This window comes from Tupaia chinensis, unplaced genomic scaffold (assembly GCF_000334495.1).
Source record: "Tupaia chinensis unplaced genomic scaffold, TupChi_1.0 Scaffold149983_1, whole genome shotgun sequence".
Lineage (NCBI taxonomy): Eukaryota > Metazoa > Chordata > Mammalia > Scandentia > Tupaiidae > Tupaia > Tupaia belangeri.
The window spans coordinates 57,367-75,024 of record NW_006209825.1 but is presented as its reverse complement, the minus strand read 5'-3'; the positions used below and the strand labels follow the sequence as shown (position 1 = coordinate 75,024).

Here is a 17,658-nt window from a genome sequence, read left to right as displayed (position 1 = left end):
GAATCCCATGGTTCCCGATGCCTATGAGAGTTGATTCAACTGCTGCCTCTCCTTCAAGGCCACCTCATCAACCACCCTCCTTATATGAACATCCTCCTAATTCCAACTGATCTTCTACCAAAAGAATATAAGGGAGTATGCAAAGATAACAGCGATTCAAAATTAGGTTGATGACCATAAAAAATAACTGTGATTCCCTTATGTGAGCAATAAAATTACATGTTCACTGATATGGTTTCTTTTTTTCTTAAGTTGAGATTAAAATGGTATTTTGTATAAATGGCAGGCTGTTGCACTATTGTTTCTGTCATATATGGGGTTTGGATCATTTGATAGGTTGACAAGACTCCTTTTAAGTAAATAATATTTGGTTACCTATTGCTTTCTTTATTCATGGTAAAGTATGTGCTTGAGAGAGAGAGAGAGACAGGAGAAAGAAGCACCCTCCACAGGGTATGGTCATGCAGTTCTCCTCTTCCTCCAGGCCTCCAATCCACCAGACTTTGGGCATTCATGTGCATGTCCAGCATGATTAGGCTGATGAGGCTGAGAATTTGAAGCCTGGTAATCAAGTGGGATCTGGCTTCTGTATTACCAGTACACCACAGAGAAGGCTCTAATCTACTTTAACAAGAATAATTTTTTGAAAGTAGCAATAAAAAGGGAAGGGCACCTGGCACTGGCCCCGACAGCCCCAGATTCCTGACTTCCTGCTGCCGATGCACCCCTGCCACCGGATGCACCCCTGCCGATGCACCCCTGCTACTCGATGCTCTGCATTACTCCATCTCACTATACACTAGCTGAGCCCCTGGCTGCTTCTGGACCAGAGACGTTGGAGTAGATCAGGGAAGTATGGCTACTGAGTGAGGCAGGCAGGGTGGGGGCAGGGGAGACAATCGCCACTGCCTGCACAGCCCACAGGATCCCAAGTGTGGCCACTGCCTGAGAGCAGCCTCTACAAACAGAATCAGTTCATACATTGAGGGAGGGGGAGGGTAAGAGAAAGTTAGCTGTAACCTCCAAATGGCATGGCTTCTCCTTGCAAAAGCACCTAGGAGTCAACTGCCTAAAGCCAATGAGGCTCTGGAGAGCATCTTCTCACTCCCCAGTTTCCCTTCTGGAGGAGAGAATTGAGAGAAACCCCTCCCCCCACCACCACTGCAACCATCGCAAACTCTGAATCCCAGGCTACTGCCATAGATTCCTGCAACCTTACCCAAAGAAGAATTAAAAAAAGAAAAAAAGGCATGTTACTAAACTAACGTACATTAGAGGGAAGCAAGAGTACAAGCAACCAAGCAACTTCAGGGGGAAAAATGTTGGCCTCCCAGCCCCTCCCACCCCACTTATGCCCATTTTACTCTACCCCAAGGAGAAACACACTCTCCTCAGATCTACAGTCAGTTCTCCACACCCTGAAGGAGATGAGGTCTCAAAAGAGAATGCCCCTGCCCAACAGAGCCTGAAGAATTTGAACACTTCGAAGCTCCTGTCTGGCAGGAGGTTCTCCTAGTACACGAGAAACGAGTGTAGAGACACACACACACAGAAAAAGTAGGAAAATGAGCAGATTTTACTTCCACAGAGGAACAACATTTCAGACAACACAAAGGTGTTCCCAAGAACGTCAAAGAAATAACTCAGAACATTTTAGCTAACAAGACTCAGTGCAATGCAAGGAAAAACAGCCAGTCAATTTCAGGAGATGAGAAAATCATTCTGTGACATAAAAAAAGAGTTTCACAAAGAGTCAGAGACCAGAAAAAATACTCAAAAACAACTCTTGAATATGAAGAATACAATCCAAGAAATCAAATTGCCCCTAAAAGCATAGACAGTTTTTGTTTGTTTGTTTGTTTTTGGATCATTCAAAACATAGAATCCCTGATCTGGATTGAAGACAAAGCATCTCACTTAGTTCAATCCACCAAATAGAATGAAAAAAATAAACAAACAAGAAATTAAAGACAACGTATGGAAAATATTAGACACCACCAAATGTCTAAATATTCATATAATGGGTATTCCAGAAAACCAAGAAGCTGGTAAAGACATAGAAAAACTCTCCCATAAAATAGTATCTGAAATTTTCTCATCTAGAGAAACAAAAAGATTTATGTATCAGAAAAGCTTGAAGAACACCAAATAGAATCCACATAAGATCTTCCCATGACCTATCATAGTCGGATTGGTAAAAATCAAAGACAAAGAGAAGATTTTTTTTTTTTTGAGAGATTTTCACTATAGGGCCTGTGCGCTCGCCAGCCAGACAGAGAGAGACAGAGAGACAGAAAACGAGAAATCCCCCCCCCCCCCAGGGGTGTTGGTCACACTGCAATCCCTTCTCCTCCATGGATCTTGGGCACACAGGCACACGCACTCGGCGTGTGTTTTAAGCCACCGGGTCTGGGACTCAAACTGCAGTCGACTACGTTGGAGTCCAGCGACATAGCCATTACGCTAACTGCTGGTTCCCTAAGAGAAGATTCTTAAAGTGGCAAGAGAGAAGCATCAGTACTTACAAAGTTTATCTTAGAAGGCAAATATCCAGATCTCGGAACTGCAGCAATGCTGGCAAGCAAAGAATAGGAAGACATACTCAAACTGCTGAAAGAGAAACTATGTTAACCAAGGTAAAATAGTTTGGTCGGGATGCGCACGACCAAAGGCTCGGGCAGCTGACGCGAACCTACTACGACCCCGAGAGGGGTTCAAGAAGCCAGTGGTATGTCTGTGCTCCCACAGCAAGTGGGAGGACGAGGTGCTGTTATGTGAGCAGCTGCCAGATACCTCGACCGCTGGGTCTTGCCAGGCGGAGGCGTGGAGCCCGAGGATGAGCCAGATGGAGAGGCAATCTGGGTGTATGAAAAGGTGGGAGTCAAGGAGAAGTTGGGCGGGCTCCTAGGAGTGTTCCAACAGAACCAAGGAAGGTCGCAAGAACAGAATGCACATGTGAATGACATAAATGTTGTTCAGATTTACTTTGAAAGACTCAAGTATGTGAAACGAATGATCAATGGAATCACCGGTGAAGCACAGGTGAGATCTTTCGCACTTCCAAGGACACAGCTTATCTTATGCTTGTGGATACTTCTTTATTCCAGTGATTATCTTCCAGGTCATTGCACTACCGCTGTAACTGTACAAAATTTTAATTTGGTACTTAGGGCCTTTTTCTGTGCTTTTATGATTATGGATCTGTATTTTCCACCAGATTATAATGACCATGAATGCAAGGAACTTGATTCCTTAGTCTTTTTTTAATACCTAACATACAAAACATTGCTGGAAACATTGTAGGTATCACTAAAGTTTGTTTAACTAATTAATATTTTATAATGACACCAAAAGGTAAAACTTTCATCTTCTAATCTGTCTAGCATTTACGAGGCTTTTGCATATCAAGTGTCACACAACTGTTTTAAGGCAGTTGTGAGATATTAGAAAGCAAAAATTCTTTCATATGTCATCTCGACTGTTGTATGTCTCCTGATGGCATTATATTACACCACCCATGAGATATATTTGCCAAAATTTTGAACCTAAATTTGACCATCTCTCTAGATATAATTCATAATCAATAGAAAATACAGGGGATAGAGAAATACATTACACCACAGAGATGAGATCAACAGAATCCAGACCACAGGAAACTGCAAAACAAAAGATCCAGTTCTTCAGTAAATAAATTGCAAAAATTGAAAGAGAGGGAAGTTGAACCTATAACTTAAAAGAGACTTAAGGAGGACCAGCAATTGGCATAATGGCTGTCGCTGGACTCCCCTGTAATCAACTGTGGGTTGAGTCCCGGGCCTGGTGGCTTAAACTTATACCGGGTGCTTGTGCGTGTGTGCCTAAGATCCCAAGAGGAGAATGGAGGAGAAAGGATTGAGGAGTGGCCACCAACAACCCCCCCTCCCACCCCACTCCACAGGGTGATTTCTCACTTTCTGTCTCCCCATCTCTGTTTTTTGGCAATTGCATGTGCCCTATAGCAAAATAAAAAAAAAAAAAAAAAAGAAAAAGAAAATAAAAAAAGAGACCTAGGGATATATTAGCCAATTGTGTGGATCTGTAAAATGAATACTTTAATGAGACAATGGATGATTTGAATACGAACTGGATAGTTAATATTAGTTGGGATAATATTCTGATTTTACTGGAAACGAGTTCTCGTCTACATTCTCAAGTATTTATGGTTGAAATGATCTGATGTCTGGGAGTGCCTTTAAAATAATGAGACTGTATCTTAAGTGCATTGGAGTTCTTAATGAAAAAAGATTGGCCTTGATAATGGTTGAAGCTGAGTGATGGTTAAATGATACATTATATATGTTAATCTCTACTTTTATATGTTTGACATTTTCCTAAGTAAAAACTGAATAAAAAGAAAACAACAAAAAATCATTCGCAGATAAACAAAAACTGAAAGATTTTACTAACCCCAGACCAGCTCCTCAAAAAAATACTAAAGGAATTACACTTTTGATATTTCAAGGATAGGAAAGACAGACAAGAACAAATAAAATACAAAGCAACTAAGAAAATGACTAACAAAATAGCATGAGTCAATTCACACATGTTGAATGTCAATGAATTAAATTCTCCAATTAACGCACAGACTGGGTGGAAGACATACATACAAGGGGACGATGGAGTGGATCAGAGATAACAAAAATAAAAATTTACCTGTTGGGACCAGCAGTTAGCGTAATGGCTATGTTGCTGGACTCCCATGTAGTCTACCGCGGTTCCGTTCCTGACCCTGCGGCTTAAAACTCACGCCGCGCACGTGTGCACACATGCCCAAGATCCAGAGAGGAGAATGGAGGAGAAGGAACTGTGGCATGACCATTCCCCCTGGGGGGTGATTTATCGCTTTCTAGCTCTCTACTACTCTGTCTGGCGAGCGCACGTGCCCCTATAGCAAAAACCTCTCAAAAAAAAAAAAAATTGCCTGCTGATGATAATTGATATGACAATGTCTTTGACTTGACTGATATGCGTTGTATCCATGCTGGGGAAAACCTTATGTTGTACTATAAAGATGTGCCTAAATGTAATTTTTTTTTTAAATGTAAATTTATGTAATGTAAATTAAAAAAAAAAAAGAGGACTTATATAAGCCCCCCGCTCCAAGAAAAGGGGAAAAAAATAAAACAGATTGACGAACGAGTGGATAAATGAAAACCACAGCAACAATGACAAAAAACAGGGGCCTTCTTTGTATTGGTCACAAGAAACACACCACACTGACACAGATACAAGAGTGAAAGGATAGAAAAAAAGGAATATTGCTAGAAAATAAAACAAATGACCAAAATCATGCATGATGCTTATTTCAGAATAAAATTGACATCAAGGCAAAAACCATAAGATAGAAGGAATATCAGTATATAGTACTAAAAGCATGTATTCACCAATCATTTACACTATTACCCTTATAAATGTTTATGCATGAAATCCTAGCGCACCCAAATACATGAAAGAGAGACTGCTACTAATAGATCCAAAGGGAGAGAGAGCCTGCAACACACTAATCTTTGTGGATCTCAGCATCCAAATGATTAGTCACCTCTAGACAGAGCATCTAGAAAAAAAGTAAAGAGATACAGAATCTGAATGATATCATAAGCCTCATGGATTTCCAGATGTCTATAGAACATTTCACCCAACAGCCACAGAAGCATAGATTTTTATTCTCACCCTCTACAATGAACATTTTCAAGGGTCAACCACATGGTAGGGCACAAACCTCTACAAACTCAGAAGTATAAAAACTATATCCAGCATCTTTTTTGACCACTGTAAAATTAAAATTAAAATCAACCACTGAAAAACCTTTGAAAGTATACTAACACAGGGGAAATTAACAACCTATTCCTGATGGCTTCACAACTACTGAAGGAATTAAGACTAAAATCAAAAGATTAAGTGAAACCAATGGTAACAAATACGTAAGTTTTTATAATGTATGGGATTTAGTGAAAGCAGTCATAAGAGGGACAGTCATAGCAATCAATGCACATTGGAGGAAAACAGAAAGGTGCCAAATAGACAACACACATCAAAAACTGGAAAAACGATAACCAAATTTTAAAAACAGAAACAACCCAAAAATGCCAGGCAAAAAGAAAGAATAAAGATTAGTGCAGAAATAAACTGAATAGAGGATATAAGAATTACACAGAATATAAATGAACCCAAAAGCTGGCTCTTTGAGAGTATAAATGAAATCAACATGACCTTAGCTAGACTAGTCAAGAAAAAAAAGGAACCAAACAAAATCAGCAACAAAGCAGGTGGTATTAAAACAGACATAACAGGGATGGAGAAAACCATGAGAGAATATTTTGAACTACCGTACCCCAACAAACAAGAAAATCTAGTTGAGATGGACAAATTCCTAGACATACATAATTCCTAGATTGAACCAGGAAGAAATTGAAGCCTGATTAGGCCAATAGCAAGCAATGAGACTGAATCAGCAATAAATGGTCTCCCAAATGTGGAAAACCCAGAACTCATATGGCTTTGCTTCTGAATTCTACGGAACCTCTAAAGAAGAATTCCCCCCAATTCTCCTACTTCTAAAGATCCAAGATGATAGACACTGACAAAGTCATTCAATAATCCTTCCATCACCCTTATTCCCAAAACCGGTGAGCACATGATACAAAAAGGAAGGTTCAGACCCATACCCCTGATGAGTACAGATGCAAAAGTCCTCAACAAGGTACTAGCAAATGGTATTCAACAACACATTACAAAGATTATACAGCATGAGTAGAAAGGCTTTATTCCAGGCACGCAAGGGTGGCTCAACATACACAAAACAATAAATGTAATATAGTACACTATTGGAAACCATATGATTATGTCAGTTGAAGCAGAAAAAGCATTGGCTAAAATACAACTGTTTCTTTATGATTGAGGCTCTCTGCAAATCAGCATAGAAAGGATGTTATTTAATGCAATAAAATGTGTAAATGACAAACCCATAGCCAACATCATACTGAAAACAAGGACAAGACAAGGCTACCCACTTTCCCCATGCCTTTTCAACATAGACCTGGATGTCTTAGCCAAAGCAGTAATACAAGAGAGAAATATAAAAGTCATGCAAATAACAAAAGAATAAGTGGAATTATCTCTATGTGCAGATGACATGATCACATACACAGAAAATCTAAAGGAGCCCACAAACAAAACCAAAATATCTCTTAGAAGTGATAAATGAACACTGTAAAGTAATACTGTATGTATAGTAGTAGGACACAAAGTCAATAGCCTTTTTTTCAAGAGAATCAAATCTTTTGATTTCACATGATAATGGGAGATACACAAGCTTAATTCTCATCTAGTTCCTCTGGTACTATTATTCAATGTAGATATATTGCATAGGATATGCCAATGATCACTTTGTTTTAATAACCAAATTCTGTGGCTCTTTTTGAGAGAATCTCTGAATGAAATTCAGGTCACAACAGTACCTGCCAGTTCAGCTATACCAATGTTTTTGCATACAATAGGCTTCACCACCCAAACACGCAGTAAATGAGTACTTAATTTCAAAATGGAATCTGGCACCATGCTGAAGAGATTCTATCTTCATGTTGTTCGGAAGCTTACAAAGATGGCTTTGGAGAGGACTAACTTTATATATCACATTAAAAAAAAAGACACTTGTTCAGCATCATGATCATTACTCTTAATTGAATGTAGCAATCAACAGCATGGTGCAAAGAAAAAAATGTCTACATTGAAATCTTTCATTGGAAGGCCTTACACTTTCCGCAGACCAGGAACTAATAATATAATCTCTTGTACAATTAGTCACAAATACGGTCCTCGAATATTTTGCCCATATGCATGTCTTCTTTGTAGTTGTTAGGCCCAGCAGCCACTGTGCTTGGCTGAATCCCCAAATCTGTTGTAACCTATCACTTCTCTGGCTCTTTTCTCCTACTAAGCTTTGTTTGCTGAAAGTTGCTTAAAACCTTTGCCACTGACACAGCTACTGCTGCTGCTGGAACCACTTGAGCTACCTTGATTCCATGGTTTGGCCAAGTACTGAGCTAACCACCATAAGGGCCAGTGGTTCTCCCTCCAAAGTTTCCTCTTTTTCTTGGTCCAAAGCTTGAAGACTGATTGTCATATTTGCTAAAATTACTGTAGGATCCACAACCTCCAAATTTGCTTCTATCGTTACCAAATCCATGATAACCACCCCATCTTCACCATAGCCAGCATTTCCATAGATGCCGCCAAAGCCACTAGGACCACTGGGGTTTTCACTGAAAATCATGTGACATTAAACTACTACTTCACTGCTGAAGTTCAGGATTCATGAGAAGGTGGGCCCAGTGGGTTTGTGCCATTCCTAAACAGAAAAGGAGAGGCACCTATTAATACAATAAAGGGGCTTGAAACCCAAGAAAACACTTTAACCTAAAATAAAAATTAAAATATTAAAAGACTCAGGGAGACCCAGTGAGACAGAGAGAACAGGAGATAAAGAGACAGGTAACACTACCCAACAGAAATAAGTGACAAAGAAGTTTCTGCAGAAAATCTTCACTTTAAGTCTCTGAAACCACTACTTCACAACTGAAGTTCAGGATCCAAGTAGAGGAGGGCCTAGGTTTGTGCCTTTCCTAAACAGAAGGAGACACGCATCCCCTATTAACACAATAAAGGGCTTGAAAGCCCAGAGAACACTTTACTTTAAAAAAAAAATTAAAAATTATGGACTCAAGGAGCCAAAGAGAGAAAGATAAAACTGGAGTCAGAGAGACATGTATCACTACACACTAGAAATAAGTGAGGAAGAAGTCTCAGCAGAACATCATAACTTTGTCTCTGAAACCACTACTTCCAAGTTAAAGTTCAGGATTCAAGTGGAGGTTGCCTGGGATTGTGCCTTTCCTGAACCATAGGGGAGAGGCACCTATTAACACAATAGAGGATCTTGAAAGCCCAGAGAACATTTTACCTTAAAAAAATTAAAGGACTCAGGGAGACACAGAGAGACAGAGAGAACCGGAGACAAAGAGACAGGTAACACTACCCACGTGAAAAAAGTGAGGAAGAAGCCTCAGCAGAAAATACTCACTTTAAGTCTCTGAAAGGACTACTTCACAGCTGAAGTTCAGCATCCATGTTGAGGCAAGGCTGGTTTTGTGCCTTTACTAAACAAAAGAGGAGAGGCAACTATTAACACAATAAAGTAGTTTAAAAGCCCAAAGAGCATTGTATGTTAAAAAAAATTTTTTTTTAAGTAAAAGAGTCACAGAGACACAGAGAGACAGTCCTGAAGACAAAGGGACAGGTAACACAATCCACTTGAAACAAGTGAAAAAGAAGTCTTAGCAAAACTTCATTTTGAAACTCTGAAACCACTGCTATACAGCTAAAGTTCAGGATCCATGTGGAGGGGTCTGGGTTTGTGCCTTTCCCAAACAGAAGGGAAGAGCCACCTATTAACAGAATAAAAGGGCTTGAAAGCCAAGGGAACACTTTACCTTAAGAAAAAAAATTAAAAATTAAAAGACTCAGGGAGACACATAGAGAAAGAAAGTACTGGAGACAAAGAGATAGGTAACACTACCCACTACAAAAAAATGATGAAGAAATCTCAGCAGAAAAATCTTCATTTTAAGACTCTGAAGCCACTACTTCATGACTGAAGTTCAGGATCCATGGGGAGGTGGGCCAGGGTTTGTGCCTTTCCTAAACAGAATGGGAGAGTCACCTATTAACACAAGAAAGTGGCTTGAAAGCACAGCGACTATTTACGTTAAAAAATAATTAAAAATTAGAAGACTTAGGGAGACAAAAAAAGAAAGAAAGAACTGGAGACAAAGAGACAGGTAATACTACCCACTAGAAGTAAGTGAGGAAAAAGTGTCAACAGAAAAATTATCATTATAAGTCTCTGAAACCACTACTTTAGAGCTGACATTCAGAATTCATGTGGATGTTTCCCTGGGTTTGTGTCTTTCCTAAACAGAGGGGAGAGGCACCTATTAAAACAATAAAGGACCTTGAAAGCCAAGAGAATAATTTACAGTATTAAAAAAAAATTAAAAAATTAAAAGACTCACAGAGACACAGAAAGAGAGAGAGAGCAGGAGACAAGGAGACAGGTAACACTAACCACTAGAAATAAATAAAAAAAGAAGTCTTAGCAGGAAATCTTCATTTTAAGTCTTTGAAATCACTACTTCACAGATAATGTTCAGGATTTATGTGGAGGTAGGCCTGGGTTTGGGCCTTTCTTAAACAGAAATAGAGAGGCGCCTATTAACACAATAAAGGGGATTGAAAAGACCAGATAATATTTTACCTTTAAAAAAAGATTAAAATCTTAAAAGACTCAGGGAGAAAAAGAGAGACAACTATAAACAAAGAGACAGATAACACAGTCCACTGGAATTAAGTCATGAAGAAATCTCAGGAGAAAAATCTTCATTTTAAGTCTCTGAAAACACAACTTCACAGCTGAAGTTAAGCATCCAAATGGAGGATGCCTGGGTTTGTGCCATCCCTAAGTAGAAGGGGCGAGGCACCCAGTAACACAATAAAAGCGCTTGAATGTCCAAAGAATACTTTTCCTTATAAAAAACATTAAAATACTGAGGGAGTCACAGAGAGACAGAGAGAACTGGCAACAAAGAGACCAGTAACACTATACACTAGAAATATGTGAGGAAGAAATCTCAACAGAAAATCAACATTTTACGTCTCTGAGACCATTATGTCATGGCTGAAGTTCAGGATTCATGTAGGGGTTAGCCTTGCTTTGTGCCTTTCTGAAACAGAGCGGGAGAGGCACCTATTGATACAATAAAAGGGCTTGAAATCCAAGAAAACAGTTTACCGTAAAAAAGAATATATATATAAATAAATCAGGGAGACACGTAGAGAGAGAAAGTACTGGAGATGGAGAGACAGGTAACACTACCCACTACAAATAAATGACGAAATCTCAGCAGAAAAATCTTCATTTTAAGACTCTGAGACCATTATGTCATGACTGAAGTTCAGGATTCATATGGGGGTTGGCCTTGGTTTGTGCCTTTTCTAAACAGAAGGGGAGAGTTACTTGTTAACACAATAAAGGGGCTTCAAAGCCAAGAAAATACTTTACCTTAAAAAAATTCTTAAAAATGATAAGACTCAAGTATACACAAAGAGACAGAACTGAAGACAAAGAGACTGGTAACACTACCCATTTTAAACAAGTGATGAAGAAGGTTGTCAACGGAAAAAAATAACCAATTAATCATTAATAATTAATGTGGTTTATTTCCAAGCCAACTATGAGTGACCTAGGCCCACAGAAGAGGCATACATGCCTTTCTCAGGTGATCGTGTACAGGGGTTCCTCTTATTTCTTTTTGAGATTGACAGACAACATTTAGTGAAAAGATTTTCCATTGGTCTGGTCCAAAAAGGCGGGACATGTAGAACCGGGAGCTTGTAGGTTATAGGTAGGTTCCACAATTCTTAGGTTGGTGACTGGAAAGGAAGATCTGTGTCTTAGTTTAAAAAAAAAAAAAAAGACTTAATCTACATCTCAAGGAAAAGAGAAGTTCTGTGTCCTGGGGAGAGATAAGCACAAGAATATACTGTAATCGGTTGAAATATACATCTCAAAGATACTATGCCAGGAACAGGAGGTAGGAAGAATTCTGTTAATAGAAAATAAATGGTCTGTTAATGTTTGTGGGCATGACTTCCCCAGTCCCCTTTTGAAAAGATTTTGGAAAAATAGAAAAAGTAGTCAGACTTCTGTCCACAGTACCCCCTGCTGGCCAAATATCATCCTCTGAATGCATGCGTAGACCAAAAACTTGACAGGTCCCATGGTGCTAGGAAGACTTATCCCTAGGAGTCATGTCTCAAGGCTTTAGGGAGGCTCACCCCTAGGAATCCTGTCCCACGGTGCCAGGAGGCTTATCCTAGGAGTCCTGTCCCACGGTGCCAGGAGGCTTATCCTAGGAGTCAGGTCCCACAGTGCTAGGAGGCTTATCCTAGGAGTCAGGTCCCACGGTTACAGGCAGTGGAGTCCTGGGGGAAGGATATGTCTGACACAATAGTCACTTTGTCTCTGGGTGATGGAAAAAGTCAGGCCTAAAAGTTCATTTGGGGAGGGAAGCAGTTCTCAAAAGTATGAATGGCAAAAAAATGTATAAATAACTTGACGGCAGTTCAGTACAATAGAGGTAGATGAGGAAACAATTTCTTTTTGTCATACATAGTACTTTGAGATAAACTTATAACTAACAGTGTCATTTTAAGAGCATTAATCTCATAAATTAATGATTTGAGCATATTAGTACCAATAGTATGTAAAATAATAATAATAATAGTAGTAATAATAACAAATACAGTTGACAAATGATCTTTACATAAACTGATATACCAAATTAGCTTTTACAAAAGTGAGATGCATCTTTTGAGATTTTCTAGGGGCCCTACTGGAAAAACCCAAGGAATGATCATTTAGGTCTAAGAAAATAATGTTTGGAAAAAGAAGAGAAAGAAAAAGAAAAATTATGTTAAGAACATGTCAGAAAACTCAATACAGTATTGGGATACAACAGGCTTATAAGTAATAGAGTATAATCATAAAAAAAGTCCAGTGACATAGCCATTACACTAATTATTGGTCCCAACAACAATAACAACAAAATTCTTTTTTTTTTTTTTTTTTTGCTGTTACTTTGGATTAGACTGACCTTTGAAGACTTTTGGGAATCTCCCCTCAGAAAAGAAAAAAAAATGAGATGCTTTTAACAAACTCTGACCAGAGCCTTGTATTTACTGTCAAGCAAGTCCACAGAACTGTTTCATCCTATTACCACAGATGGGCTTAGGTCACAATGGCATGTTACTTAATCAAGATGTCAGTCATTTGTGTGATCCCACGCATCCCATACTAAGATAGACTTTTAGGTAAGATGGGCTTTTAGATCCCTCCCTAAGAGTTTTACATAATACATTTAAATATAACCTTAATAACATTTGTTTATATTGCCCCCCCAAAAAAATTAGAAAGAAAAATATTTGTATATCTAACTTGTAGATTTTTACTCAAATGAAATTTCAATGTTTTGTAACTTTGTATGTAGAATAACATATATTAACCATAATGTTTACCCTTTTGTAACCTTCATAACGGTTTTTTTTTGTTTTTTTGGTTTTTTTTTTTTGTATTTTTCGTTTTTAAGAACTATGTAAAATTCTATCAGAGAGAGAGCAGGAAAGGAGGCTGTCGGGTCTGGGATTTGAACTACTTTTATCCATGTGGGAGCCCAGTATCTTAACCATTATATCACCTGCCAGCCCTCTTAACCTTGATTTTTTTTTAAAGTAATTTGACTTGTTATTTATTTTTTAACAATTTTACTATTAAGACAAAATAACTCTAAGAGTCAGAAAACAAGTGAAGAACTTTACAGTTTATATTAACCAAAAGTAACATAGTATTAATTTCTTTTTAAGATCTAAATTACCTGAAAACTTTATAACATTATATTTAGAATAACGAGATCTTAAAAACCTATGCCTGGGCTATCTAAATACCAAAATATACTGGAAAGTCAGTTACTTATTTTTCTATTTAACTTTTTATAACATGTTGAATATGTAGATCATAATGAATAGTGGATATTTATCTTAAGCTGTTAAGTCTGAAATTTATTTTTACTAAATCAATAATACCAAAACAACCTTGTAGTTTGATGGGTAAAACATAGGTTGACAATTATGGAATTGTCTTTAACCTTTATTTTTTAAATTTGTAGTAGATTTATTTACATAAGTCACATTTGGATAAAATGCTAAGAGCACTCTTTATTTATGTGTTAAATTTAATGGAATTCCTTAAGGACTTGCCACATAAACATAACATACAACAAACATTTAAGTACAACACAAACGAACATATGAGAGAGTTAAAAATGATCTCTGTGTTAAATTCACCCTTTATATCTGACTCTTGGCAACAGGAAGGTTGTTATCATTCTCCTGATATTCCAGTCCTCCTGATATCCCAGGTACATACACAGAAAATTTTCCACTGGAATGGGACATGGATAACACCCAGGAAGTGCATCCACATGTGGATGCTAAAAGATTACCCTGGCCATACGTGATGAGATTTAATTTCTCATATGACATATGTAAGTGCAGGAAAAGAAAGGAAAAAAAAATTCAAGAAACCAAAACAAAGAAACTAGATACTAGATACCAAGGGTAGACTCATTCCCTGCCTGGGAGCTCTGATATTTTTTTCCTCTGTTAACTCTGTATTTCAGTTTGTTTTTTTTTTCCTCTGACCATGTCTCTATTTTTGTATGAGTATGAAACAAACAAATTTATTAACTGTTTCTGTACTGGGTGCAGGGCCCATGTACCTCAACCTCCTGCATCCTTGTTAAAACTGAATTCAACTTGAAAATGTTAAAGACTGGGATAAAATCAAACAAAACAAAGCAAGCCTTTTTTAAGAGGGCTTGGAAATCCAAGATTTACATTGTATTGACCCAGACTAAAAGAAAATCTGAGACTTTGGTTGTGATAAAAAATAATGAGACAAAGACTGAGAGAAGACTGCCACTGAAAATATACAGGCTTTAAAGAAATAACAACATTTTTAAGATGTTTTACAAGATAGAAAATTGCTGTCTGCTAGCAAATGGGGAAAGAAAGGAAAAGACCCAAGGCCTATTGCTGCCAGAAAACTGATAATTTGTTTTGTACTAAAGCAGAAAATGTTATCTAGGACTTTGCAAATCAGAAAGAAGCCCATCAGATGAACACACCCACTAAAATTGATAAAGTACATGATTAAACACAGTAGAGACTTACGCACTTGAACAAAAATACAAAGATTACATGAAAGAAAAAACAAAACAAAACCAAGATTACATGAAACAAAATTCTAGCAGAAATGGCCCCTTGTAGTATGAGCTGCCCTGCTCTTTGCCCCTGTACTTAACAAGACTAGGCTCCCCTTCTTCCTGTAGATTCATTATGGTGACTAATCTCTAAATGTGTATCTTTCTAAAGTTTATTTCTGGTGAGAGAAGGAATAAGGAAAAACAGAAATTGTCCAGACAAGAGGAGTTTTAGGCACCTTTTTAATAATTTCAGAAGCAGCTTCTAATATTTATATATTTTTTGAGATAGTCTCAAATATATTCTTGTTAACTTTTAAAAGGAGTTAATTTTGTCATCTCTTTTTTTAATGAGTATTTTCATACTAATAGCGTAGTAACCTCAATTTTTAATGAAATATAGATTTTGTTAATTAAGCACACAAAGACTTATTGAAGCTTCTGCCTGATAAATTTTTTACCAAGATCGACTTTTGTAATTTTTTCCATTTACCTAAATACCTGCAGGTCAAGGAGCCATAGATGCCATAAAGTTAGCAATGGTGTTTAAAAGGGGTCATCCTTTTTACCCTTTAGAACTGTACATATCTTTGCTTTTTTTATTTTTACAGTTTTTTAATCCACCTTTTAAAAGGAGAGACCGGCCTGTGTAAATCTAAGGAGCTTAATGTGGTGGACCAGTGTGCTGCTTTTTTGAACATCTCTCTACTAAATGTCACTCTAGTGTCGAGATCACTCATCTTACTTGTCTCAGTTCCCTTCAAGAACCTAGCACTCTTGAAGGGGCCCCAAAATGCTTGAGTGGTCAGCTCTTATTTTGCATTTATGAGAACTGGATGGGCCTGTTATTATTGTGCTTTGGATTCCCTATAGGGCCTCTACTAGTCCTAAAAGGAGAAAATTTTCCTCCCTCCAGACACTCTTAGCATGGCTCCCTGTTGCCTGGGATACCTGCCTAGCAGGGAGGAACAAGTGCCCTTTATCTTCAGAGCTGAGATACTCAGTCTCTCATTCACCGATGAATAAGACAGTTCAGTTTCTCCAGTGCAAACACATAGCAGCAAAATGAAGCAGTTCAAAAAGGCAAAGGTATAAGATCCCTTAGAATACTTTCCTTTTTTTTTTTTCTCCTTTCCTTTTTTTATTTTTTATTTTTCCTAACTAATGTTCTTCCATACTTTTAGTTTCTTAACTACTCGCTCAAAGAGGAAACAAAACACTGTACCTTGCTCAGAGAGCAAACTGTAGCTCCCTGACTGAGGAGCAAGAGAACCACCACTCCCAGCCCAAGGAGCTCTCAAAACAGTGACCGCCCCACCCCCCACCCCGCCCATGACTCAGTGCGGAAACCAGGACCCCTTGCTGCGGACCTCTCGCCCACCACCCCTCACCCGGAGGAGCATGCAGAACTGTGACCCCTCAGCCAGAGGGGCACACGAAACCGGGCTTACCCAAAACAGACAGACAAACATAAGACAGACAAACAAGCGACCAGTTTAGAAATAAACCAGACCATCTAACAAAGTTTGGGAGGTCTGAGGCCGGAGGACTTATTGGATCTCCCCTGAGGAGAGGCTCTGAGCTGCAGAGGGCACAAAGGGCTCACTGCTGGTACCAGGCACCGGGTTCAAAGCATCGCCTCCAAAGATCTCCAGTTCATCTCTGGTCCCATCTGGGTTGCTCGAAGAAATAACCAACTGTAAAATTAATAATTAATCATTAATGCAGTTTATTTCCAAGCCAACTGTGAGTGACCTACGCCAGAAGAGGCATACATGCCTTTCTCAGGTGATCATGCACTGGGGTTCCTTTTATTTGTTTTTGACATTGACAGATAACATTTAGTGAAAAGATTTTCCATTGGTCTGGTCAAAGAAGGAGGGACATATAGAAGCATGGGGGGAGCGGGTGGGGGGATTGTAGGTTATAGGTGGGTTCCACAATTCTTAGGTTGGTGACTGGAAGGGAAAATCTGTGTCTTAGTTAAAGAAAGGCTTAATCTACATCTCAAGGAAAAGAGAAGTTCTGTGTCCCGGGAAGAGATAAGCACAAGAATATACTGTAATAGGTTGAAATGAACATCTCAAAGATACTATGCCAGGAACAGGAGGTAGGAAGAATCCTGTTAATAGAAAATAAATGATCTGTTAATGTTTGTGGGCATGCCTTTCCCAGCCCCCATTTGAAAAGGTTTTGGGAAAATAGGAAAATTAGTCAGAATTCTGTCCACAGGCTCAGCAGAAAATACTCATTTTAAGACTCTGAAACCACTACTTCATAGTTAAAGTTCAGGATTCATGTTGTTGCCGGTGGGACAGCAATTGTGCCTTTCCTAAACAGAATAGGAGAGTCACCTATTAACATAAGAACGAGGCTTGACAGGGCAGAGAAGTCTTTACATTATAAAAAATTAAAAGACTCAGGGAGACACAAACAGAAAGAGAGAATTGGAGACAAAGAGATAGATAATACTATGCACTAGAAAAAAGTGAGGAAAAATTCTCAAAAGAAAATCATTATTATAAGTCTCTCAAAGCACTACTTTAGAGCTAATGTTTAAGATCCATGTGGATGTATGCCTGGGTTTGTGCCTTTCCTAAACAGAAGGGGCGAGTCACCTATTAACACAATAAAGGGCCTTGAAAAACCAGAGAATAATTTACCTTAAAAAAATTAAATTTTTAAAAGACTCACAGAGACACAGAGAGACAGAGAGAACTGGAGGCAAAGAGACTGGTAACACAAA

General features: G+C 38.4%; 1 protein-coding gene across 1 annotated transcript in view; it reads left to right on the top strand.

Annotated features, from left to right (window-relative positions):
• Positions 1 to 174, top strand: part of LOC102483415 (heat shock transcription factor, Y-linked-like) — a 2,111-nt gene extending 1,937 nt beyond the window's left edge. The window contains exon 3 of the mRNA XM_014585565.1: positions 3 to 174. Within this exon, the coding sequence (XP_014441051.1) occupies positions 3 to 110 (108 nt within the window). The 3' untranslated portion in view covers positions 111 to 174. The remainder of the gene's footprint in view (positions 1 to 2) is intronic.
• Positions 175 to 17,658: the final 17,484 nt, after the last annotated feature.